The sequence below is a fragment of the Brienomyrus brachyistius genome, unplaced genomic scaffold, assembly GCF_023856365.1.
Source record: "Brienomyrus brachyistius isolate T26 unplaced genomic scaffold, BBRACH_0.4 scaffold27, whole genome shotgun sequence".
In the NCBI taxonomy this organism is placed as follows: Eukaryota; Metazoa; Chordata; class Actinopteri; order Osteoglossiformes; family Mormyridae; genus Brienomyrus; species Brienomyrus brachyistius.
In genome coordinates this window covers 2350385-2377972 of record NW_026042306.1, presented here as the reverse complement: position 1 = coordinate 2377972, position 27588 = coordinate 2350385, and the positions used below count along the sequence as shown (strand labels likewise).

Sequence of the window (27588 nt, the reverse complement as noted above, 5' to 3'; positions counted from 1 at the left end):
ACAAATCACTGGACATGTGGGAAAGAGAATTGTGACTTTTTAAAAATGTTATGCTTTCTGGAAGTATACATCATATTCAATTACACAACAATCTTGACATCACCAGCTCCCCCACAGCTGTATGAAATGCCTGTTACTAACACATGTCTTCTCATGAAGGGCTCTATGGTTACTAGCTACTGTAACAAATATAATTCATTGAATTAATACACTATGTTATTAACACATTACATTATACTACATACAGATTTATGACGTGTTCTTAAAGTGCAGAACTGTTTGCAAACTGCAGGTAATGTGACAATCTTTAACCAAAAAGGCCTGAAAGAACATTTTTGCTATGAAATTCTTGTTTAGCCTTTACACTTGTGGGCCAGACTTACTTACTTGTGGCATTAAAATAGTACTGTCAGGATTTACTAAAGACGTGCAGCGGTGGACAGGTGTTGACAATTTTTTCACCTAGTCATATTACATCTGCATTTATATGAGTTCCATTTCAAAGCGCAAAATTTAGGGAGAAAAGTATTTAAACGAATCACACAACATGATTTACTAAGGTTTGCGGTGGGCAATTTACTGCATATTTCAGGGTTATTTAATGCGGAAAGAGATGTCATATTTTGTGCTGCCCTTGGCAGATTAGGTTGGTCATCATTTAAATGAACTGACTGCGTCTGTGTTCATAAATCTGAGCATTTTTAGTAGATCACCCACAGAACTGGGGACCTCATTAGTTTTTTTTTGCCCTGCTTAGTAAATCTGGCCCTTGATGTTCTACAGTAACTGTAGATCTATTTGTGTGTGTGTGTGTCTTCTCAATGTGGTTAAATACAACATGCACACACACACACACACACACACACACACACAAAAACAAACAAGCAAAATCTTAGGAAACAGTGCCACCCACTGCCTGACCAGGCCAGTCCCATACTTCTATTAGGCCTGTATATAATACTGGTAAAATTTGTTGGAAATCCTTTTTGGAAAGAAAATAGAGATGTACTGGAGCTGTATTACATGCACTTACTACCCCCTGAACAAAAATATCCTCTCTGACTCTTTGATCCATTGGTATCCTAAAGTACACACTAATCGGATTTCTTTTTGTGTCACACGGTCCTGCTGGATTATAGGATGAGAATCTGAGCTGACAGTCAAAAAACAACGACCGCAGTTTGAATCTTCTGTATAAATACAGTTAAATCATTTTGTATTAAATAATAGAGGGAAATGATATATATTTAAAATCGGGTTGCCTGTCATGAAATAGCATTTTAGTAAACAGTAAACAGATCATTTCACAGACATTCATAATTTCAATCAGACATTAAACATGCTAAGGTACAATTATAATTTTCAGTAAATATTTATTGTATAAATAATAAAGCTGAATTCATGTATTTTAATATTAAGTACTACAGTATATATCCAGTATATATCAGTATTTAAAGGCAAATACATTATAAGATGCATGCATACATAGCCAAATGTACATTTATTTATTTATTTGTTTTGTTAAAAGATATGTTCTGTTCTTACTGCCCTTTTATTTAAAATAGTGACATTTTACATAAATACTCTTGACAAGCCATAAATAGATACAGACATAGATTCACCAAATGTTTTTGTCAAACGGCTAATAAATAAATAAATAAGTAGATAGATAAACAAACGATTAAATAAATAATGATGACGACGTCGACGACGACAAAAACAACAACAACAATAATAATAATAATAATAACAATAATAATAATGATAATAATAATGTGAGATTAAATAATAAAAATATATAATTAAATAAGATAAAACTAAATACATACACTAAATATACTTGCGTCGCTGTCGTGCACAAGCTGCTCTGTGATTGGTGAATCCAGCGCCGCCGCCTGCACGTATTGCATCGTCATATTTGTACGCAGACATCGGATCTAAGGAAACGTAAGTAACCTGGAAATAACATAATTCAGAAATTACGTATGGTAGATATATATCATTTATCTAGTATTTATGCATTTATTTTAACCTTATTCATTATTCAAGGAACAGTATGCTTGTCTTTGCCGAAAAGCAGCTTCGTTGTTTTACCGCTAGTCGTACGTTATGATATGCTTTCAGAGATGCTGCGTTTATCATTTAGTGGTAATAACTGCGTATTTGTGGTGTTGAGCTCCCTACATAATTTCGTTTGTCATTTGTTGTCATTTGCGATGTATTCTTATTATTTCATCATTCAGATCTTGTTTTCCGTGGACGCATTGACGAAAGCTGAGTAGTGGCCGACATTGTGCGGTGTGTTTCTGGAAAGGATGAGGCACTTGTAAACAACGCGCGTCCCGTTTTATATATTACTGGCATTGAATGGCTAGGTCCAATAGTGTACAAAAGTGAACATGATGGATGGGACTTACCTAAGCTACATGTCTCTGGGATATCTCAGTGCTCACATTCTAACAACAAAAACTACCGTAATACCTTACTTGACGGGGCACAAATAATGTCGTATTGTACTATTAATTATTATTATTTATCCACCACAAACTAAGTCGTACTTACATGCTGATCTCATGTTAATTCATAATTAATGAATCGTGACGCATATTTTATCTCAATCAGCCACTGTATTAGTTCATGATTTGTTCGTAATTTAGTAGTTATTGAGTTGTTACTAACTATTTGTGTTCCGTCAAGTAGTGTTACTGTATGTTGAAATGCAACGAAGTATAGCCAAATAAGTGTAGCGACAATAATCGGCATTTATTGTATATATAACTATATAGCATCAATTGTATATATAACTATATAGCACCATCAATATTTCAATATTGAAAATTTGACCAAAAATCAATTCAGTTTCAACGTTGATAATTTACTGTAACACTGACCATAATTCAATGCATTCAGTGTTGAAACAGTAACATGGTGCTATCTGGGGTATAATCAGCTGGAAGATGGATGGCTGGCTGATCTTTCTTTTGTGCCTAAACACAACATGGACAAAAATTTGCCATCTTAACTTCTTTTGACTGCTGTACTAATGCATTTTAACAGGAAACTAGTGTCTTCATTGAATTCATGTTCTATGTAGTTTTCTATCGAAAAATGCATGTGTAACACAAGCAATCAAAAACTTGCTTACACATATCTCAAAAGACATGAAATTTCGAAAAGCGTTTCAGGCATTAGGGTTGCGTTATTTTGTGAATCTATTATAGTAAATCTATAATTGAAGGACTTGATGTTGCTCAGTACTTGCTGAGATACCAAGAGGAAATCTGGTTCTCTTGGAAAAAAACAGACTTCTTGGTGAAATTATTACTTCAAAACATAATGTGTCAGACCATCTTAAATTGCACAGCTGCTTTTCTGGTTCTGCTCATTTTAACATCATTCCTCTGCCCCAGAAACTTAAACAAGGACTTAAAAAGGAGTGATACTTAGCTGAGTTAATGGACCATGGCAAGGCATACTTGAACTTTGTATCTCTAAATAGTGAGGGAGCATTTATCATCGTCTACTAAATGAAATGATGACGTCTGCACTGCACTACATTTTTGGTGCCTTTATTTTTACAGAAGGTTCATTTTTTGTTATGAGTAATAGAAACGTGAAAACGTTTGATTGTATGCATTGGAGACACAGTTTGTAAACTTCTGTTTGATTTTTCTGATGCATTATTTTGACCACTGAGGAAAAGTCTATGATATTTAAGGTGAACATTTCAAACATGTGGTGTAAATGGTGGAACTGGGATTGATGAGCCTGCAGGCCACAGTAATGTCTATGTTTATAACAGTTATTCTAATAGAATATGACTTCTCTAGAACTTCCTTATTGTAAACTTAAATAGCAGAAATCTTCATTTTGACACCTGAGGAATTTAAATGTTAGATTGGTAATAAAGAACCAGAAAAAGAATACACTTTACTGGCCAGGTTTGCCTACATGTACGAGGAATTTGTCTTGGCTGTATTGGTACATACACGAACAAACCATATAGAACAAAAATTAAGAAAAAAAATATAAAATAAGTGTAAACATGCAAGCAACAATGCAAATCAATACAGATTACAGTATACAAAATGTGCTGTGTTTTTAAGTGTCATGCAAATTGAAATACTTAGAACCAAGTTCCTAAATATATACAAGTAAATAACGTTATTATTATGCCAGTTATTAGCCTAAATTAATGTATCCCTTCAAAAGTAGTTTTGGGTTTCTAATTTCTGAATATTTCTGAATATATTTCCGGTGGCTTTTGCAGGGTGGACTAATTAAAACAATTAAACCATGATGAAGACAGGACTTCTCTGCCTCCTGGTGTGCTCTTTAGCCTTGGTCTCATTTGGCCAAGCCCAGGAGACAAGTCAGGACGTCATCGAACTGGTGGCCAGGAACACAGAATTTGCTACTAATCTTTACCGCAAGATTGCTAGTTCCAGCGACAATAACATAGTCTTCTCACCCCTGAGCATTTCCGCATCACTAGCCACAATGTTATGGGGCAGTCCAGGGCTCACACGCGACCAGATCCTTGCGGGGCTGTCATTGGCAACCCTGAAGCAAAGCAACCAACCAGAACGAATTCCAGAACTCTTTCAGGGGTTGCAGGAGAGTCTGTCTCAGAACGGGGCACTTCAGCCAGACCAGGCCACGGCCTTCTTTGTTCAACAACAGCTGGAGGTGGAGAAAGCTTTTAGTGACCAGGCTAAGAAGTTCTTTGGTGCAGACATCAACAAAGTGGATTTCTCAAACGTCCAGGCCAGCACAACCACTATTAATGATTACATGAGGAGCCGGACAGGTGGCAACGTGAGATCTGTAGCTGAAAACGTTGACCCCCAGACCCAGCTCATGCTCATCAGCAGCATCTTCTTTCAAGGTGACGTGCTTTCATGTGGCGCTATTATCATGTGCATGCCATGGAGTACTATATGATTTGCTTGAATACTTGGAAGCAAGTAGGTACTAAATATTATACTAATATTGTTCAGCATGAAAAAATTCCATGTAGTTGTGGGGTTTATTTTGGGTGCTCCAGTTTCTCCCCATATTCCAAAAAGGTGAATTGAGGTTAGCAAATTATCTATAGGGCTGCAATAGGTTGGTGCCTCATCCTCGGATGTTCCCAGCCTTGTGCCCATAGCTTCTGGCACAGGCTCCAGACTCCCACAACCCTGCATAGGACAGGGGGGTATAGAAAATAAAAGCATTAAGATACTGCATTATACTATCCATCCATCCATTGTCCAAACCGCTTATCCTACTGGGTCACGGAGGGCACGAGGCAGGGAACAACCCAGGATGGGGGGCCAGCCCATCGCAGGGCACACTCACACACCAGTCACTCACACATGCACTCCTATGGGCAAGCAACTCCAATTAGCCTCAGCATGTTTTTGGACTGTGGGGGGAAACCAGAGTACCCAGAGGAAACCCCACATCGACATGCGGAGAACATGCAAACTCCGCACACATGTGACCCAGGCAGAAACTTGAACCCAGAGGTGTGAGACAACAGTGCTAACCACTGCACAACCATGCCGCCCCGATGTAGTTTATATTTAACTCAAATATGTGTACAGGCAGTTCCCAGGTTACGAGCAAGATCTGTTACCCAAGTCTGTCTTTAAGTATAATTTGTAGGTAAGTTGGAAAAATAATATAGTACATTATAATAATTATTATTATATAGTAATAATAAAAGTAACTACATAGGGTACTATACTGTGCCTTTGACAATCAAACAGCTGAAGCCACACAATGTTTTCTTGAGCATCACAAATTAGTTCATGCATTTATTATTACAAACCATTGTATTTGACAAAAAGTTTTAATACAATAGACTTTCCGGCTGTCCGTTCATAAGTACGAATTATCCGTAAATCAGATGTTCTTAACCTGGGGATGCCTGTATTGGGCTGCCGTAAGTGCATTAGTTTGACTGATAGGTCAGTTTGGATCAGTTGACCAGCTGAAGTGTTTGTGTTTCCACAGCTAAGTGGGAGCTTCCCTTTAACAGCAGCTTCACGCAGGAAGAACGTTTCTTTGTGAACAAGTACAAAACTGTGCAAGTGCCGATGATGTTTAGGGTGGACAGGTACTATCTGGCCTATGATGGAAGCCTTAAAGTCGGCATCCTGAAGTTGCCATTGCAGGCCAAGGTCGCCATGCTCATTCTTCTGCCAGACAAGGATGTCGATTACACCTCCATCGATGAGGAGCTCACCAATGAGAACTTCCTCGGCTGGGTCAAGAAGCTCAAGAAAACGTAAATGTCCTTTTCTCACAAATTCACACAGATATGCTAGCTTATTCTTTGGTGGATGGGCCCCAGACCTGGAATACTTAATCAGAACACTTGACTAATGTGTTAAACGTGGTCTACCCGGAGATCCCTGAGGACTGGTTTGAGAAATGCTGCTGTAGCTTTATTAGATGTGCTCTTTCTGGGACACCGGCCTGTAGCTTTCTGTTGGCCTGGCATGTACTTCTGCTTCATGTTTCTTTTGCCTCTTCTCCAGCAAGCTAGAGGTGCAGCTGCCTAGGATCAGGCTGGAGCAGTCCTACGCCATGACAAAGGTGCTGCCTGACCTTGGTATCGACAATATTTTTGACAGCAGGGCCGAACTCACTGGGTTCAGCAAATCGGCAGAACTGAAGATGTCTGAGGTCAGTCAGCAAAGCAAGTAGCAGGGTGCTATATGACTGTTTTAGCACTCTGGCTCTACATCAGGGGTAAGCAACCCAGATCCAGGAGTGCTGATATCCAGCAGGTTTTCTATCCTACCTGGTTTCTGATGAAACTTTCCTGAACTCTGGCAGATGGTAGCAATATTAGATAGGATGTAAAACCTGCTGGATACCATCACTGCAGGATTAGGCTGCCTACCCCAGCTCTTCATTGTCTTTTTATATTACATTTACAGTTACGTTGTGAGGATTTTAAAACCTGTTTGCCAGTTGTTCCTATATAAATTAGTCTTGTGAACTGAACAGATTTGGAAGTGTTAGAGCCAATTTGTAAGTGGATTAAGTTTTGTATATAGCGGTCTTGAAACATTTTTTGGTAAGACAAGCCACTGCAGGAAAATTCCAGAAACATAAACATTGTTGTGATGTGATTTAGCCATACCATGGGTAGTAGTTTACCTATGAACCAATACAGCTTATTTAATCTATCCATCTATTCCCTATAGCTGTACAGGGACATGTTGAGCCTATTCAAGTAGCACAAGGCACCAATCCAAAGGCCTCCCAAAAAAAATCAAAAACAGCATGAAGTAGGATTTGAACCAGCGACTTCCCACCACACACATTTTATGCAGGCTGAGAGGAAACATTTTGAGCATCATACATCTATCAAGCACAGTAGATTACAAAACCCTGAGCCCATACTGAGAACAGCAAGATATCTTAAAATGTATCTTGATACATTGATGATGAACCATCAATACGAAGCATTTTGTTCTTGACAAGAGAGTGACCGTCAAAATACAGAGGCCGACACAAAAAAATAGTTTTTATTTTGTTCTCATACTTTCTTTTAAATCGTTTCAGCGTGTCACACCATAACTTATCAGATTAAAATGGATGATATTGTATTGGCTAGCTTGTCATTTCTAGTGAACACTTTCTGTAAATGAACAGAGATAATCAAAGACTTCTGTAGTTGGCAAGTGTTTTCCTGAAGGTAACCAACAGTAAACCTGACAACTTCAAATTTTTAAGCACACATACAGTAATCATCTACAGTTGTGGTGACAAAAGACACTTGCACTGGTGTGTTTTACACAATTCATACAAAACCATAGAGTTCATAGGCAGCCTATTCCGTTACAAAGCTCACATTCGTTAAACTATATGATTTTTGAACTAGTTACCCCCCCCCCCCCCATACACACACACACATGCACACACAGCCATGGGTGGGAATCAAACCTGAAGGTGGGTGGGTGCTCCTCGCTGAACTACCAGGCCGTACTACTTTCATTCGTTTCAGTAAATTATTTGTGTACAGTGATAATTTCTCAGCATAGTTTTAAGAGGAAAAGTTTGCGGCATTACAGTGAAGTTTCAAGCAGTTTTGTACAGTTACTATGAGATGATATCCTGAGATTGTGCCATGTTGGTTTATGGTACAGTTTTTTAGTTAAGTTTGAGAATGAGACAAAACCTACCTAAAACTTATATCCATCAAATACCGATAAATAGGCAAAAGAGTACCTCTAACATTCCTCTAGAGATGTACAATATAATTATAGATAACACACATACACAGAGCTCTGGAAAAAACAAGAGATTACTCCATTTTGTTTAAGAATCTGCATTGTTAACTCCTGATATAATCCTGGTTCTGCTGGCAGGATGCTTCCAGAGAACAATGTGAAACAGGAAACACTGGCAAAGACCACAAACTAGCCAGGTAGAGGGTAGAAGCGACTTTCTAATGCCAAAGATGATCGTCAATTTATCCAGCAATGCCTCATGAATCAGAGGATGACATCAAATGACCTTCAAAAATAATGGGAAACAAGTGGACTGCTGGGACAGTTTGTAATAAGCTGCTAGAAGGAGGACTGAGGTCCAATAAAGCAAGAAATAAGCCCTTCATTAATGACAAACTGAGAAGATGCCAGGGTAAAGTTTACAAAAAATGTATGTTTTACAGAAGCATACCCATAAACTGAGAAATGAGTGAGACTAAAAGTTTTGCTGTGGTCTCTTAATTTTTTCCAAAGCTATGTGTGTCACCTAATTATATTAAATCATATTAAAGTTCTGACATCTTGGTATTTTTGTTTTCCGTAAGAATTTTGAAGTAAGATATAATTTTGTTTGGAAAAATTGAAAATGTGGGAAAATAATATCATCTTAATTTCAGGTACTGCATAAGGCCATAATTAAGGCTGATGAGGAGGGAACATCAGTTACTGCTTCCCTGGCAACCAGCGTCAGCGAATTCTCCATGCTCCCCCGCCTCACAGTGAACCGACCCTTCCTCTTCCTCATCTATCATGAGATCACCAACAGCATCCTGTTCATGGGCCGAGTGATCGACCCTACCAAGAGCTGATGTGATGGAGTGATACTGCGACAGGTTCAGTGACCTACACTAACCTGCTCAGTTCCTCTCAGCCCTTTGTCACATTTTAAAATCACTTTTTTGGTTTTTGTGTCATGCACTTTCTAATCCTATGTTTATGTTTAGAAATAACTTGTGTTTGGAAACTTAATGATTTACCTCTTTCATAAAATAGAAAAGGATATTCATGTTCATTATCATTAAAACTGCTGAATAACTATCAATATTCCAACTGCTTATCCTGGATAGGGTTATGCTGAGATAAGTATTTACAATATCAATATGTATAGATTTTCTATAACTGCTTATCTTATACAGTTTTGCAAAAGGGCCAAAAAGAACTTCAGCCAGTAACACACCTGCTAAACCTGGCCATTGGTTGCTGAGCTGAATAAGGTGTGTTTGAACAGGAAAATCTGCTAAATGTGTTGCAATATGATTCTCCAGGACCTGAATTGGGAAATCCTGCACTAGTATATAGTGATATGTAAATTGCATTATGTTTAAATTATATACTCAGAAATAAAAACTCAATACAGACCTTACTATGGGCATGTATCACTTGTGTTATAGTAGTTGAACTTGATGCTCAAAATAAGGGATTTTAACCATGTTATGTTCATAAAAATACCTACGACATCTGTCCAGATCTATAAAAAAAACAGCAATGCATGCTATGTTACAAAAATAAACTGAAATACATACTGTACAACTGTTCTAATCTCTTTCTCTTTTTATACAAATGATACCAGTACTGTTGGAATAAGGCAGGAAAGGGTGTGTATGTATTCTAACTGGCAAACTTCAAATTCTGATATTCCTTTTAAGCCAGTTTATCTCAACCCAGTCCTCATTTTTGCTCCCTCCCATCTGAACCAAGCAATCAAGTACACCAAGTACCTAGGACAGGTATGTTGGGAGCAAACATACATGTCTGGGGTCCCTAAGGACTGCGTTGAAATGCACATGCTCAAGTTAGCTGGAGGGATTGCTTTTTTCTGAATGTTGGTTTACTAGTCTATTTGTTGTGTTACCCGGAGAGTCAGAGAATCAAATCAGAGGGATGCTGATTTCTCCATAGGTGGAGAAAGACTGTCACAATGAAGAGAAAGCCGGGCATAGAATGCGGGAATATGGAGATGGGTGGAGAATCTTCCTGGGATTCCCATTTTTACTGCATCCCGAAAGAGTTGGATTTTCTTTGCCTGCAATGAAAAGATGAGGGAAACTGATTTGTTTAGTTTGAAGTGAAGCTTCAAAGAATTTATGCTTTGTATAACAATCGTTTAAGGATGAAAAATAATTTATGATTTATTATTCTTTCATGTATTACTTAAAATAAAAAAAAAATTATATCCATCAATATCCAGTAATACAAATTACAAATTTACAACAGACAATGAAAGTCTAGTTGAACTATGGCAAAAAGAAACCCTCTTCAATATACAGTAATCTAGTGCTCTATAGTCATTTTATCTGTCGTATTTAGCTTTTAGTGATTTGTCTACACTGCAAAAAAAAAAAATGAAAGCAAGTATGATTTTATATTTAGGTAACATTCAAATTTTATTAATAAACTGACTACACTGCAAAAAATGGCAAAAAAATGGCCTGCGAAATTAAAGATATTTTTTCCTGTTTTTGAGGCAAGATGGCCTAAAACTGGCTAAATTAAACCACCATTGCAGTAATAAAATTGTTCTTGGTAAGATTTCCCAAATTATGATGTCATAATTGTGTACAGGATGAGCGAACAGGGAGCGGGGAAATCCAAAAAATGGGGTTTTATTATGGACAGAGCACAACATGAAAAAACAATGTCAGTGACTGGACTGGGGAAACAGACATGAACGCAGAACAGCTTGTGAACATAGGGATTCCACATGGGGTTAATGAGGGGGCGTGGCACACAAGAGGATTGTACGAGCAGGTCATGACATAAGACAATATGCCTAAATGCAAGCAAATTAATCTTATCCATAAGATTTGTTTTTAGTCAGTTTATTAATAAAATTAGAATTTTGTCCAAATATAAGAAAATATTGCTTAGATTGCTTGCTTAGATTTTTATTTTTTGCAGTGATGTTACTGGAATGATTTTCACCCGTTTTTAACAATTATATCAGCCAAAGCAAAACCAATCATTCATAGACATTTTAGGACTGCAGTATCCATTTTTTGTGATATACTTGCAGTAGTTGCTGGCATACACTGCACCTACATGGTTAGCTTCCTGGTCTCTTTGATCGTGCTGCTCCGATGGTCCAGAGTGCTGCTGGTGTTGCTACGGATCAGAACTGGCATGGAGGAGGAGGGGGCATGGCCAAAGTGGTGAGAGCGGAGGCCGTCATCTGTGAGTGATAAGGGCCTGTCTATGGCTTTCACATTAACTCGCTCTTTATTTCCCGTTTCCTCTATGACTCACATTCCTGATCTGTTTCTGACCTTGCACACACCCCAACGATCTGCCCCTTTTCCCACACTCACTCTGTAATTCTCGCCACGGGCTTATATGATGGTACACAGTACAAGCTTTTTCAGAGTGTTTCAGATGCTTCAACACAAAGGTCGATAGTGTAGGTTCAGAAAGTAGAAGCAAAATTTTATTTCAACCAACCACTTGCATTGGCTGACTATGTGTTGTGACCTCCATTTAGTTCTCCCCAAGCGAGCTTGATGGGCCGAATGGCCTCCTCTCGTTTGTATAGTTCTTATGTTCTTATGTTCTTGAGTACTCTGCGACCTTGACTCTTTATACTCAACTGGTTGGTTGACACAAAGTCTTGGTCTGGATTTTTACTTTCTCGACCTGAACTATCCTTAATTGAGCTATCTTAAAAGCATGTACTACATTCAACCCGAATTCCCCATGGAGAGATATGTCAAACAATGTCCTGGATACTAACCTGAAGAGGAGGGAATGGGCCCCTTCACTGCTGGGCAGGTTCCTGGTTCCTTGCCCTTTCTGTAACAGTAACAGGGGAGATAAGAGCCGTGTTTACAGGACTATTTATGAAATCTAAATTCTTGCTAAAAACATTCAATATGCGACTGGTTTATATTTCACAGGTGCTATAAGTATTCACATAGAAATGTCCATTTTTAGATCACTACAGCTTTGACAGAAGTGAAAAGCTTTACGAAGGTTTGTCCAAAGTGGTCATCTTGGATGTAGAGGGGTGGCTGCTGAGAGAGCGGCTTCGTGCCAGTTTGGTCCGCTTTGTCTCTTTCCCTTCAGATCCAAGAGAGGACAATAAATAGCCATAATCAATCATCCTCATATCGATGCTTTTGCAAGTACCCAGGCCAAAAGATAAGATAGTGTTGTCATGGTCATTATTCTTACAAAATCACAGAGGGTTTGGAGAGGGCTTGTCATTTGTGAACTTCAAAAGAATGAATAGAAATACAGAATAATATTCATCAAGTAGTCTGAAGAATATACAGCAACATTCCAATGTAAGCGTTCCCCTTAACAATCCCAACAGGAAGTGACCTTACATTGTGGTTGACCAAACCTGGGATTCATAGCACATGACTGGTATCAGAATCAGGCCACAGAGCATAAGGTGCGGTGAAGAGTCAAATTACTCACGCTTTTTGTCTAAATGTTTGTCACTTTCAAGTCTCCCTTCACTCTGATGTCTTTCTAGCTGCTCCTGTGCCAGGTGTGAGAAACAACATGGTACCAATCATTTAAAATGCCCACTGGAGATCCAAGTAAAACATAGGGGGTAGTAAATGGCTCAGTGGGTTTGTGCCCCAGCCTCAGCACAATAGTTACATGTGCGTGGCATGCAACCCCAGTTCCAGGGGCGTGATGCATTGGCTGACTATGTGTTGTGACCTCCAAGCTATGGAAAGCAAGATGTGGTCGATGAAGAGAATAATATCGGTGAAGATGGTGGCGGGGAAGATGGTGGCGCAGGAGGGATTTCTATTGTTCGGCAACTGGAGGGTTGCAGGTGCGAGGCCTGGTTCCTCCTGACCCCATCAAAGTGTCCTTGAGCAAGACACTGAACCCCAAATTGCTCCCGGTGAGCAGGTTGGCACCTTGCATGGCAGCCTCCACCACCGGTGTGCGAATGGGTGTGTGAATGAGTGTGTGGATGGGTGAATGTGAGGCATGAAATGTAAAGCAATTTGAGTACTCGTAGGAGTAGAAAAGCGCTATATAAATGCAGTCCATTTACCATTTAATATACTTGTGCTAATGGCAAATTAAGGATTTACTATTTATTTACTATTAAAATACTGCAAGGAGACTAAGAGATATCCTTAGTCTATTTCGTTACTTTCGTTTTCAGGGAATGTCCAAAGAGCCGCAGGCAGGACTCAAACCCCAAGCCATGCAGATGTTCATAATGCTACCTACATAATGCTATCATGTGTCCTACTTAGTTTTATAAGATAAGATAAGACAAACATTAGTGACTTAGGGGGAGAATGTGATGCATATAGCAAGGTACGGAAGAGTGCTGGATGAGAGACAAACATACAGTGCAAGACATGGTACAAGATAGTAAACATCCATCCATCCATCCATTTTCCAAACCGCTTATCCTACTGGGTCGCGGGGGGTCCGGAGCCTATCCCGGAAGCAATGGGCACAAGGCAGGGAACAACCCAGGATGGGGGGCCAGCCCATCGCAGGATAGTAAACATAGTTAATAGTTTTATAGTTAAATAAATTAAAAAAGATACAAGAGAGAATAATAGTGTCATGACCTAGGCGTCCAGCCCTTGTGTGTGTGTGCCACGCCCCTCTGATCGACCACGTGTGATTCCCCGATTGTGCCCAGCTGTTTTCCATTGGTCTTATGTCATGTCCTGTATTTAGTTCGTGTTCAAGTCTGTTTCCCCAGGTCTGTCATTGATGTTAGTTTGTCACCGTCTGCCCTGTCTTCCCTTAAATAAACCCCATATCCAGCATCCTCGCCTGCCAGCCTCGTCCTTCCCTGCTTCCTGCTTGTTCGTCAACCGGTGATCATAACAAATGGTCACTTTGGGTGGAGCTTAGTGTGGGTCCGTTTATGACGTCATAGGCAGGAGGGGGCGTGTCTGATTGATCCAGGATCATGTGGTATATGGTATACACGTATGTATACACGTCCAGGACTTCTACAGTATAACGGGTGTCAGGCCGCAGCCACGTGCTGTTAGGAGTAGGCACACGTGTCCTGACTTTCCGTATTTTAAAATAAGAAAGCACTTAAACTCATTATATTTAACCTACATTTTTAAAGAAGAAGAAGAAAAACTTTAGCAGTATTTACCAATGTTTTATTAAGGTTGAATAAAGCATTTACTGTAACCAGCAAATTTTTAGGAGGAAGTACCTTTTCGGCCCAACCCTGATGGCGAATGAAGTTGAAAGGAGAAGTTTTCCCACAATGCACTTGATCAGCCTGTAGCGCATGCGCATAGAGACATCCCGACATGCGCTCGCTCTCTCCTCATGTAGCACGTGCATATAGAATAATGGAATTAAACATGGCTGCCATCCAACAAACGTTAGCAGCGAGACTACAGCGGGGGGCCTATAACACCCCGTTTAGCTGCTGACCCTGTGTATGGGAAGCACTCAGTCAGCAACCCTTCCTGGCAGAAAATGCATTAACTCTATTTATTAATCTGTCTTATTTGTAAATAGCATAAAATAATCTATTTCTAATTTAAATAAAAGTCCATCTGTAACACCACAGCCATGGTTTGTTTAGCTACATTTGATTAATCAAATAGAATAAAACACAATAACTTAAATGGTGAATGACAAATTAATATAAAAATTTTAAGCCAATAAGATTTAAGGAATAAAACAATTTAGTTGTAGTTTGTTAGTTTATTTAAAATAAGTTGGACCGGTTTATTTAATTACATTTAATAATTGTAGGAACTAGTGAGCAGCATTTAGCAACAAGCATCAAAAACATCTTTTTAAAAACTTTGACAAAATATTGCCATGGTTATTTTAATAATTTAAAGGATAAAAAACATTAATTATGTTTGTTAACGCTCATGCGCGTGCACACACACACACACACACACACACAGCAAAGCCACAGACAAGCACGCAATCGCGCACCAAGGACTGGCTTTTACATTTTGATAACGAATGAGTTGTAATTCTCAATACATGCTCCCTATCAAGATTGTATCACAGAACCTAGCAACCCGCCTCACACTCCTTATTTACGCAGACTTCACACAAACAGAACACGCAACTAGTTTGATCAACTCATCGACCTCTCCACCAATCATCTTCCATCCATCCATTTTCCAAACCGTTTATCCTACTGGGTCGCGGGGGGTCCGGAGCCTATCCCGGAAGTAATGGGCACGAGGCAGGGAACAACCCAGGGTGGGGGGCCAGCCCATCGCAGGGCACACTCACACACCATTTTTGGACCTCTTGGATGGACCTAGGGCCCTCCACACCTATTGCAGTCAGCACCTCTGCAGGGGATATTTTAGGCAGTCTAGCATTGGTAAAATGAGCTTTATGAAGCAGCTTACACTGCATGAAGCCATGTCTAGCACAGATGGACGAAGAGTGAACTCTATCTAGGATATCCCTCTACTGGTGGTCTGAAAAAGTAGTACCAAAGTCAGGTTCTCAGGGATAGAGTAGAAACTCTATTTAAAGAGCTTATTGAATCATACATGACAGAGATAAGCTGTTTACGGTTGCAATTAAGGGTTAGAAGTTCATCAAGCCCCGATTCTGGTGGCCGGTTAGGGAAATGAGGAAACAGCTTTTGCACAAGTGTCTGCTTTGAAATAAATTAAACAGATGCTTCTTTGGCAGGTTATACTTGACTGATAGGAATGTGAATGTTGCAAAGACCCCATCCTCATATAAACTATTAATAGTGGTGAGCCAATTTTTTGTCCATTTAAGAAAGGCAGCTAAAGTTTTTTTTAAAGCCTTTAAACACTAACAAACGCCTTTAATGTCTTTTATTTAAAATTTTAAAATGTGTTTTGGGGCTTGGATACAGATCGCGATCGTACTTTCACAGACCTAAAGTTAAACTCTAAAGCCCTCCGACCTCCGGGGTGTGTGTTTGCGCACATTAACGTGAAAAACATTTTCTGAAAAATCATGTTTAGAATTTAGTGATTAATTGTCATTGTTGACACACCACAGCACAACAAGAAATGTGTCCTCTGCATTTAACCCATATGTGACAATGTGACATAGCAGAGAGCAGCTAATTCAGCACGCGGGGACCAGTGCTTGGGGGTGGTACCTTGCTCAGGGTACCTCAGTGGTGTCTTGCTGGTCAGGGATTCAAACCTGCAATCTTTCAATTACAAATGCACATCCCTAACCATTAAGCCACCCTGGTTCATTAAAATAACCAAGGCTTTATTCTGTCAAAGTTTTTTTTTTAAATAAGTACCAGCGGTTAAACGGGGCCTTATAGTCACTCCGTAGTCACATTGCAAAGTGGATGACTGCTGACACTGTTGAATTTGGACTATGTTTCATTAATTACCAAGCAGGCTGCAGCTCAGTTACCATTGTCAACTTAACATGATACTCCAGCAAGCATCTCAAATCAAGCTTGGAGATAATATAAGCAGGGGCCGTGGGGAACACCTTATAGAATATATGACATTTACTGAAGAATGTCTTTATTAAAATAACTAAGGCCATATTAAAGTTTTTAATGTGTATTTGATGCATGATGCTAGATGCAGCTTACTAGTTCCTATTAAATGTAACTAAATAATCATGTTCACCTTCTTTAAAATAACAAATATATATCCTAAATTCTTGCCCCTTGCCTGATTCCACAGTTCCTACCCCCACTTATGTGTCACCCCCATCCCTTCCATGGCTTGTGCGATAAAAAAAGTACATTTCTGCCTGTCGTGTTGGTCATTTATAGCTGCTATTATCCACTGACTGGAATATCGATGGTGCGCTTGCATCGCCATAGCTGAGTCGACGATAGCGATACACTCCTGTGTGTGTATTTATGGTTAAATACTTTTCAGAGTTTCTGTCTAATTTGAGTTGCTGGTAAGCATGAGAAAGGTCCAATTTTGAAAACTATTTTCCTCCAGATAAAAGGTTATAAATAAATCCTCTGTATTGGGCAGAGGGTATGTTTCTTCTTCCAGCTGACTGTTTACTCTGATCTTATCTCCACAAATACGAATTGACTTATCAGCCTTTGCAACCACCACTATTGGAGCGGCCCATTCACGTCGCTCCACTTTTGAAACTATTCCATCTCTCTCCAAAGTTCCAATTCCTTCTCCACAGCATCTTTCAGAGAACATGGCATGAGGCAGGCCTTAGAAAATATTGGCTGTGCACTTGGTTGCATCCTAATGGTTGCCTCAAAATCCCCTATAGCACCTGCATTCAGAACAAATACCACTAGGTGGCGCTTCAGCACCGCTTGTAACTCTGGATCCAGTTGATTTGCTTCATTATCAACTGTAAAAATTCTCCTCCAATCAAGTTTAAAGCTTTCAAGCCAGTTTCTACCCATCAAGGCTGGTCTATCGCCTTTGACTATCACCAGAGGTAACCTTGCTTTTTGGTCACAAATTCCACTGGTGCCAAAACATATCCAAGCAATGGAATGTTTTCCCCAGAGTAAGCCTTTAGTTTGATGTTAGTCTCTTTTATGGGCATGTTCTCTGGTACAAAACTTCAGATGCCAAAGACACTGCTGCCGTATCTAAACTGCATGCTAATGTATTCATTATGCAACTTCACATTAACAGTGATGCCCCTGTCCCCACTGGAAGCAGTATATACTGTAAACACTCCTAAAGTGTCATCTTCATTGACCAGTCTGATCCTCTGTTCCACAAACTGGGTTTTAACTGTTCGGCTCTTGTTTCTACATGCTCTTGCAAAAAAGAGCTGTTTTTGAGCAGGCATGACATTTCTCATTTTTAAATTTACACTCTCGTGGAGTTGAATTCCCAATCCTGTTTCCAAATTGCTATTATTCTTTGTTTGCCCCTTTTATTTTATAGACTTGATTCACAGATACCTTCTGTTTTTCCCAAGATTTCCAGAAAATTTTTTGACGCCATTTCTATGGACTGCCCTAACTCGCATGCTCTAGAAAATGTGAGGTCTTTTTCCAGCAGCAATTTGCGTTGAATTAACTCGGAGATCCGCCCACTAACTAACCGATCTCTCAAAGTGCTCGACCTACACACAGTGCTTTGACAATTGGCGTATCGCCACTATATAATCAGAAACTGACTCTGATTCCTTTTGATTGTGTTTCTGAAAGTGGTACCTCTCTGCCATTATTAAGGGGTTTGAGAAAGCAATGTCTCTGTTAACTGTTTGTACGTCATCGCCGCAGGCCTGTGTGGTGTGACTAAGTTCTTCAAAAGCCCATAAACCTCAGGTCCAATAGTCGCTAGAAAGACACTGACCTTTTTCTCATCCCTAATTTCGTTCGCCAACATCCACAGTTCAAATTACTAATCTGCAGGATAGGAAGGGTCTTATAATAGTAAACGACATTGATATAGTAAATGAGTTCAATGATAGTTTTGCACGGGTATTCACTGTTGAGGACCTTAGTAATTTACCAGTTATTACCTATCCAGCATCGTCTACAGCTAATATATATATAATTGAAGCAGAAGTTTTGCAAAGCCTAGCTAAGCTCAAAATAAATAAATCACAGGGCCCTAATGGCATCTTACCTATAGTGTTAAAAGAGATGAGGGATATTATTTGCCGACCCTTAACTTTACTGTTTCAAAAATCCTTATCTGAAGGTGTGGTACCTTCTGATTGGAAGCACGCCTTCATAACGCCCATTTTCAAAAAAGGGGATAGAAGTAATTTGTCTAACTATAGGCCAATCAGTCTAACTTGTATAACTGGTAAAGTTATGGAGGCTATAATCAAAGAGAAAATGGTAGATTACCTGGACTCCAATAACATTTTGCGGGATAGCCAGCATGGATTTAGGAGAGGTAGATCCTGTTTAACAAATCTGTTGGAGTTTTTTGAGGAAGCTACTCAGGAAGTTGATGATAAGAAGGCCTATGATGTCATCTACTTAGATTTCCAAAAGGCTTTTGATGTTGTCCCCCACAAGAGGCTCCTACTTAAACTCAAAGCGACAGGTATTTTAGGTACCGTAGCGACCTGGATTGATAACTGGTTAACAGATAGGAAACAGCGAGTAGTTATAAGAGGCACAATGTCACAGTGGGCTTGCGTTCATAGTGGGGTACCGCAGGGTTTGATTTTAGGACCACTATTGTTCCTAATTTACATAAATGATATGGATACCAATATATACAGTAAACTGGTGAAATTTGCAGATGACACCGAGGTGGGTGGTGTAGCAGATACTGAATTAGTGGCTCAGCAGCTACAGCGGGATCTTGATTTAATTAGTGACTGGGCCGATACCTGGCAGATGAAATTTAACGTAGATAAATGTAAGGTTCTCCATCTAGGGAGCAGAAATATAAAGTACAGGTATTTCATGGGTGTCACTGAAATAAAGGTAGCTGATCATGAGAAAGACCTTGGTGTGTATGTTGATGCTTCCATGTCCCATTCTCGCCAGTGTGGGGAAGCAATAAAAAAGGCCAATAGGATGTTGGGGTATATCTCCAGGTGTGTGGAGTATAAGTCAAGGGAGGTAATGCTAAGATTATACAATTCCTTGGTGAGACCTCACCTAGAATATTGTGTGCAGGTTTGGTCACCATATCTTAAAAAGGACATTGTGGCCTTAGAAAAGGTGCAGCGTAGGGCCACAAAAATGATTCCTGGTCTTAGAGGAATGTCATACGAGGAACGGTTACTTGAGCTAAATCTGTTCAGTCTCAAGCAAAGGAGACTGAGGGGGGACATGATCCAGGTATATAAGATTCTAACAGGTTTGGATGCTGTTCAACCAAATAGTTACTTCAGCATTAGTTTAAATACACGAACTCGTGGCCATAGGTGGAAATTAGCGGGAGAACATTTCAAGCTGGATTTAAGGAAGCACTTCTTTACACAGCGTGTAGTCAGAGTATGGAATAGCCTTCCTGATAATGTAGTGCAAGCTGAATCCTTGGGTTCCTTTAAATCAGAGCTAGATAAGATTTTAACGACTCTGAGCTATTAGTTTAGTTCTCCCCAAGCGAGCTTGATGGGCCGAATGGCCTCCTCTCGTTTGTATAGTTCTTATGTTCTTATTACGACATATATGCTCTACGTGACCCCTGACTGTGAAACACATCTGATACCCTGATGACCCTGGACCAATCAGAATAAAGGGACATGCCCCCTCCCGCCTATGATGCATAAACGGACCCACACTAAGTTCTGCTCAAAGTGACTTATTCTCTCTGGTACACCATACAAACAGAATACCCTAAAAAGAACAAACAAATGCCTAAAATGATAAACAAAAATGCAATTAAATGTTCAAATAGATAATTCATTAACATTGATGTCTTAAATGTTATTTGCAGCAGAGCAGAGGCCTGGCTTTTCTCACCATCTCCAGTAAAAGGGCCTCCTCCGTCTCTTTCTTCTGGTCCAATAAGTCTCGCTCATGTCGCTTGTGATACTGGCAAACGGGGGAGATATCGGAGGTCACTCACGCCAAGAACAATGATAATGTAAAGCCAGAGAAGTCACAGGCACTTCTTACTGGTTCGGTGATGTCTAGTTTGTCCAGTTCCAGCACTGTCTGAAAAAAATGCAATCCTTCTTATGAAGCAGTTCAACCACAATGATGGAACAGTGAATATACAGGTACTTTGTGGATATCTGTAATTGCCACTGGAACTGATCAGAATTTGACAGTTCAGGCTTGCTGGGGTAATTTCTCATCTGGTGGTAGTTTAAAGGTATGGACACTGAGAGCACCTTCTCTGGGGAGAACCTTACCTTGCGAACGCTCGCCACCACATCCTGGTCCTTCTCTCGGCACAGCAGTCTGTGTACGCAGAACTCCAGCTGCTGTAGCAAGTGCTTATCTGCTGGCAGCCTGATAGATGCCTTTAGCCTGGGCAGCATGTGGCACAGTTTGTACCTGTGGATGTTAAAGTTCACTATACTTCATTGCACTCATCTATAGCACCACAGAAATAAGTCTCATAGTCTCAAAGCCAGTTCTGTTACTACAAAATAAAACTGCCCCAACTGTATGTAATTTTAATACCAAGGGGGAACTGCTTGTAAATTTGTACTTCAAAATTCCATACCTGACATTGGCTACAGGGTCATTGACCAACTCCAGGGCCATTACCAGGAAGTATTTACAAAAGTAGGATTTAGAGAAGAGGTCCATGGCTATCTCACATAAATCCAAATAGCGCAGCCTATTCCAGTAACTTCTGCCTTGGGCAAGTTCTGGAAGACAGACAATATCCCACACTCTGCATTACAGTCTTACTGCTATTGTCCAGATATTTTTATTTTTATTTTTATTGTGACAAAAGCTAAGGAATCATTATGACAGTGTTTCAAAGGCTTTTTTTTCTGCCCCAGCACACGGTAATGATTACAAGGTAATGATTCCACGGCACACCACAAATAAACACATATTTTTACAAATAACAATCATTACATTGCTCTTAACCTGTTGGTTCAAGACCAAGTACATTTTTTTAAATTCTACATTCCAGCGTGCCACGGTATACTGGCTGAAAATGCTGCATTACTGTAGTATTGCTACTTTTGTCCTCACTACTACCTTTAGTATTTAGTTGATGCTTTTATCCCTAAATTTTAAACTGTGTTACTGAGTATGATCTTTTATGAGTTACCCTTTTGTTAATGATCATAAAAGACCATCAACCAATCCTGAAATTTGTTCATATACTGTCTCAGAATTTGCAAGCATGCATGTAAGCCTGTGTCCGTCCACTCACGCTCAGCCACCTTGCTTATGATCTCTTGCCGTTGCTCTTGTTTGCGGTTGTACCGCAGGAATACGCATAATGTTCTAGCTGCTTCTTTCTGGACTGGGAGCGCATTCTGAAGAGAGAGATGCAGCGAGATATAAACATCGAACCAACCTTCATCATCTGCATATTCTTGTACAGCATATAGCAAGATACTGGAGCAGTATATACAGGCAGGCCTAGGGTTACGAATGTCCAGAAAACTTACATACGTACATACAATCCGACTACCATAGAGCCTATAAATATAAAAAATTTGGGTTCAATACAATGGTTCGTACTAACACACACACTTCAGCGGATCATCAGCTCGAGGTACAGTACAGTATGTAGTTACTTTTATTATTACTGTATTGTGCACACTATTATTATCCATCCATCCATTTTCCAAACCGCTTATCCTACTGGGTCGCGGGGGGTCCGGAGCCTATCCCGGAATCAATGGGCATGAGGCAGGGAACAACCCAGGATGGGGGGCCAGCCCATCGCAGGGCACACTCACACACCATTCACTCACGCATGCACACCTACGGGCAATTTAGTAACTCCAATTAGCCTCAGCATGTTTTTGGACTGTGGAGGGAAACCGGAGTATCCAGAGGAAACCCCACGATGACATGGGGAGAACATGCAAACTCCACACACATGTAACCCAGGCAGAGACTCGAACCCGGGTCCCAGAGGTGTGAGGCAACAGTGCTAACCACTGCACCACCATGCCGCCCCACAGTATTATTATTATTATTATTATTATTATTATTATTATTATTATTATTATTATTATTATTACAAATGACCTACAAATTTGACTTAAAGACAGACTTTGGAAACAGAACTTGTTTGTAACCTGGGGACTGCCTGTAAAGTGTTTGTGGTTCGGTGATGGATTCTGGTCGAATGAGAAACTTTCAATGACGGTCTCACGTTGGTGGTGACAATGGTGAACATCCTCTGAAGGAAGCGGAAGTAGATCTGGTCCCCAGAGACAATACGGGGCAGGCAGGCGTATCTCTGCAGTAGCTTCTCATGGACACGCCAGCGCAGTGAGGCGGCCGCCTTCTGCTCTGCAGCTGCCAGGGCTGGAACCAGATCTGGTATGCTCACCTGGAGAAACACACAGGGAGACCAAGAGGCAGTAATGGCCATAGGCCAGCAGAGGGTGCTCACCTTTTAGAAAGTGACAGTACACGGGATACCTTGCTCTCAGGCCCACCGCCCTCTCCCCGCAAAGTGGCCAGCTCCAGAGTTTCCTGCAAGTGGGTCATGAGGGCATCTAATACCTATAAGAGGTAGAGTTACAGACACCATTAATACTTCTTTTGCTAGACAAAAATATCAGACCTACATACACAGAGAATAAGCCAAACTTTTGTGCTCGGAGTCTCCATCCATCCATCCATCCATCCATTTTCCAAACCGCTTATCCTACTGGGTCGCAGGGGGTCTGGAGCCTATCCTGGAAGCAATGGGCACGAGGCAGGGAACAACCCAGGATGGGGGGCCAGCCCATCGCAGGGCACACTCACACACCATTCACTCATGCATGCACTCCTATGGGCAATTTAGCAACTCCAGTTAGCCTCAGCATGTTTTTGGACTGTGGGGGGAAACCGGAATACCTGGAGGAAACCCCACGACGACATGGGGAGAACATGCAAACTCCGCACAAATGTGACCCAGGTGGAGACTCGAACCCGGGTCCCAGAGGTGTGAGGCAATAGTGCTAACCACTGCACCACCATGCCGCCCCCTGCTTGGAGTCTCATTTCTCTAAATAAAGCATGAACCATGTGCCGCATTACACCAAGTTGTTGTTTGTTTTCATATGACCGCACACCTCAAAGTGGTTTATCCTGCTTGTACCATGGTTTACAACAGAAATATTCAATAGGGAGGCGCTAGCATTTTGGAAACCGAAGAAAGTTATTCTGATAAAAATGACCTCTTATTTACAAGTAAAAAGTCACACAAGTTTAATAAACATTAAAGCACATTAATACAGAACTGTTATGCTGCCAGAACTACCTGTGTAGTTACACAAAAGTAACTAAAACCGAAGTGACATCTCTTAATGAGTAAGAAAGCAGAATTTGCCGTGGTATAAGTGTAAATAAGCTTCTACAAACATTACACATTTTTACAGATTTTAATGCACAATTACCAAAGGTTTTCTGGATGGATGAATAGGCAGAACCTTACCCTAATTATGCGATACAACTGAATCTCCAGGCTTTATCCACAAGTCAGACCAGTGTTTGTCTATCTGAACGGGGGTGAACTTAGGCTCTTACCTCCAGTGAGTCATCCTGCAGCAGTGTCACAAGCTCTTTGTGGATACAGTGTACACTGGGTCCTAACAGTTTGGCAACCTGCAAGATGAAGGAAGGGGAAGGATTTATGTCAGGGACGCCCCCCAATCAGCAGCATGTAGGGTGACCAGATAATCCATGACAGGAAGGACACATTGAGCTATAACAAGATTTGTAAACTACCATTTCAGTTAGAAGGACCAGGATTTCACTTAAGCCCGAGTTCTTGCTGTGTGCTGTTTGGCCGTCTCCTAAAATCATGCACGTGTCATTGATGTTAATGAGAAACAGCTAGATGAGTCTTTCAATCAAGGAAACAATCTAACAAAAGCACAAGAAGAACTTAACGATTTAGCCATGCACTTTCATTTTAAAAGCTTGTAAAACTTGAAGTAGCTCAAAGTGTCCTTCCTGACATGGATTATCTGGTCAACCTACCGGTACAGTATCTGGTGTGTTTCAGGAGCCACGACAACTGGCCTACTTCATGGAAGCCGACAGCAGTCGTGCGGCGCACAGAAATCTCAGGGTCACGGCACAGGCTGGAAAAGGTGGGGTACAGCTCAGACAGGAAGTGCTTAGGCTCCACATACACCACCATGGCCTGCAGGTGGCAAACAACATACTCAGATTAAACAAGAAACCGTGCTCAGTAAAGAGCAGTATATATGGATTTGTTGGATCAGCAGGGAAAAAATTTTGAAAATGATTTATTATTAAAACTGCAAACACAAGCAGAATTAAGAATGGTTGTAAACCGAAATCAATGTGTCTGAATTTTCTGAATAACAAAACCTACGAGACGCTTATTTGCACATTGTAAAAACAATTATGTAAAATAAATTAAAAATGAAACTATAATATCATAACAATCATAATGAACTAAATTCCTGGCTCTTTACGACCAAGTGTGGCCGCGTATCTATAGTTATTTTTCAGCCCTGGTAAAAGCACCATGAATGTCACTGGGAGACGGATGATTAAGTGTACTGTTACAGCCCTAATATTTAGCCAAAATAACATTCAGATAAATAGTAGTTGCTTACAATCAATGGAAAAAACAAATGAATTACTGTTTTAGTCTATCATTATCTAGGCAAGTTTACATTTTGAGCGGGGCTGCCTGGGGTACGCGGTCCAGTGCGGCTGCACCTGTTTGCACCACCCTAAAGACGGCTTTCCGGTTGTCCTACAAATTTATTGATTTGTGGCAGAAGTTTGTGACCGTGTTGTTTTGAATAGGCAGATTTTTCCACATGACCTCTCTCTCTGCTTATCAGGTGCACATGCACAGATACAAAGTGCACAGTGTCGCCCAGCAGATGCAATGGGGACTCACTGGGAAGTTGTAGGCACAGTTCTTGCGCACTAGCGCATACTTGCTCTCCAGCTCCAGGGGGTAAGTGGGTGCCTCACTGTGTCCGTTTTCCTGCTGGAGGCCCACGATGCACAGCTTCTTGTAGAATTCCAGGAACCACAGGTGCTGCTCCTCTGTGAAGCTCCCTATGACAAACAGGCACATTTGTGATCACGGGTCTCTTCTAGAGTCAGGTACCAGCACTGAAGACTGGACATTGAAATGCACCTACAAAAAAAAATCTATTTAGAATGAAGTTTGTAAAGATTCAACAGTTAGGTTTGTGATGCATGGTGTGTAGAACGGCTTCATGTGGGCGAGATCACAGATCTGCATGATACAAGGATGGGGGGGATTAAGGAGGAAATTGAATTTTACAAAGCAGGAGAGTGGAATGAACACCAAAGATGATTGTTTCAGCTCATCAAAAGCGACTGTCAGTACAAAAACAGCTGAAGCCCCTCCCCCAAAACCCCTTAAGGTTATTTAGTATGAGAAGCAGATGTACAAGAGACTAGTAGTTGTACAAGGACTGCCTTAGGATGTGCTTACCTTACTGACAGCGGTGCATGTGTCATTTCATATTTGTGAAATTGATTTGTGTTATTGATGCCTGTCACAATTTTGAAACTCATGCTACCAGCAAGTAGTAGTACCTCCTTAGACGACACACCTGAGAGGCCGTGGCAGAGCCTTCCATACTGGTATGACAGGGAGGCCAGGGCAGCTTCCTCAGCCTGGAAGCACTTCTCACAGAAGGCCTTCACCAGGGGAAAGATGATGCGAGTCCGATCCTCTGCAATCGAAGGTGGAGATGGTGCCAGAGACACTTCCCAAGAAGCAGCACTGCACAAAGGTGATATGCTGTGCGGGATGGTCTTAAAGCAGTGAGTGGGACTTGCCTGGTTGAGTAACAGAAATGTTAAGCTTGCCCAGGCAGGGTGTGAGAAGCTGAAGCTGAACAGACTCAACAGCTCAGCAGAGCTGGTGAGATAACAGGATCTGAAGCCAAACAGACTCAGCAGAGCAGGTGAGATAAAAGGAAGTGAAGCGGAACACACCCAGCAAAGCAAGTGAGATAACAGGTAGTGAAGCTATACAGAGCTACAAGACAGGTGGCAAAAGCTAGGTACACTCACCGCTGTCAAACATCTCTAGGAGGCTGACAATTGTGTCAAAAGCAGCCAGGCGCACCATACTTCCTTCATCCTGAGCCAGCTCCATGAGCTCTGGCAACACCAGCGTCTTGGTGGGCTCCACCCTAGGAAGACAACTGGGAATTGCATGCAGGCTTCACACACACACAGTCACATCTTTCTCCTCCGCATGCCTAAATTCTCTCCTTCCAACTATACATGCGCTGTGGTTGCTACCCCATTTTTCTATTGGAGGATCTCCCTGGTTGTTTGATTACTTTGCATCTGATGTTGATTATGGCATGTTTGTACATACTTTTGTGAATAGTGTAAATAGTCATTGAATTCTTAAGTGAGGTGGGCTTCACCTAATCACACAAACACACACATAGTCATGGACTCCAATCAAATCCCCGACCTATGAGGTCACCTTGCCCCAGCCCCCCAATACAGCACATAGTTTTTAATTTTAATCAAAGGGATATGAATTTGCCACAATACAACTACCAGCAATAAAACATCAACCGCATGTAGTATGACACTAGTTGAATGACCAGGATGGAATAAGACACCAAATTACCATTGCCATCAATCAAATTCTATGCATTTGCCCTCATTTGCATTCACAACACTGACGTGACGTAATATTCATGGATGCTGGAGCCTCCAAGCTGAATGCTAAGCCAGACCCTGAGAGAGATACACATCTTATTCTGATGACTGATGAGAATGTGCAACACCAGAATTACTTCCTGAAGTTGCACAAAGCAAGGGGAGGGG

At 40.8% G+C, this 27588-nt stretch overlaps 2 protein-coding genes across 2 annotated transcripts in view; one reads left to right on the top strand and one right to left on the bottom strand.

Moving 5' to 3' along the window:
- The first annotated feature begins 1847 nt into the window (after positions 1-1847).
- Positions 1848-9803, top strand: LOC125720959 (protein Z-dependent protease inhibitor-like). Its single transcript, XM_048996878.1, has 5 exons — positions 1848-1947; positions 4271-4888; positions 6004-6277; positions 6531-6678; positions 8891-9803. The coding sequence occupies exons 2-5, from the start codon at positions 4297-4299 to the stop codon at positions 9080-9082; spliced, it is 1206 nt and encodes a 401-aa protein (XP_048852835.1). The 5' UTR covers positions 1848-1947; positions 4271-4296; the 3' UTR covers positions 9083-9803.
- LOC125720966 (serine/threonine-protein phosphatase 4 regulatory subunit 4-like) overlaps positions 9503-27588 on the bottom strand; it is a 32057-nt gene continuing 13971 nt past the window's right edge. The window contains exons 8-24 of the mRNA XM_048996887.1: positions 26812-26933; positions 26346-26468; positions 25655-25818; positions 24800-24919; positions 24298-24375; positions 23203-23286; positions 22931-23110; positions 21974-22079; positions 21305-21452; positions 20988-21132; positions 20749-20787; positions 20593-20664; positions 12687-12750; positions 12233-12323; positions 11998-12056; positions 11313-11442; positions 9503-10296 (exon numbers count right to left, since the gene is read on the bottom strand). Coding sequence (XP_048852844.1) covers positions 10263-10296; positions 11313-11442; positions 11998-12056; positions 12233-12323; positions 12687-12750; positions 20593-20664; positions 20749-20787; positions 20988-21132; positions 21305-21452; positions 21974-22079; positions 22931-23110; positions 23203-23286; positions 24298-24375; positions 24800-24919; positions 25655-25818; positions 26346-26468; positions 26812-26933 — 1759 coding nt within the window. The 3' untranslated portion in view covers positions 9503-10262. The remainder of the gene's footprint in view (positions 10297-11312; positions 11443-11997; positions 12057-12232; positions 12324-12686; positions 12751-20592; positions 20665-20748; positions 20788-20987; positions 21133-21304; positions 21453-21973; positions 22080-22930; positions 23111-23202; positions 23287-24297; positions 24376-24799; positions 24920-25654; positions 25819-26345; positions 26469-26811; positions 26934-27588) is intronic.

Coding starts and splice junctions, on each gene's coding strand:
- LOC125720959 (XM_048996878.1), top strand. CDS start 4,297: ATGATGAAGACAGGACTTCTCTGCCTCCTGGTGTGCTCTTTAGCCTTG. Junction 6,278..6,530: donor GTCAAGAAGCTCAAGAAAAC/GTAAATGTCCTT, acceptor CCTCTTCTCCAG/CAAGCTAGAGGTGCAGCTGC. Junction 6,679..8,890: donor CAGAACTGAAGATGTCTGAG/GTCAGTCAGCAA, acceptor TCTTAATTTCAG/GTACTGCATAAGGCCATAAT.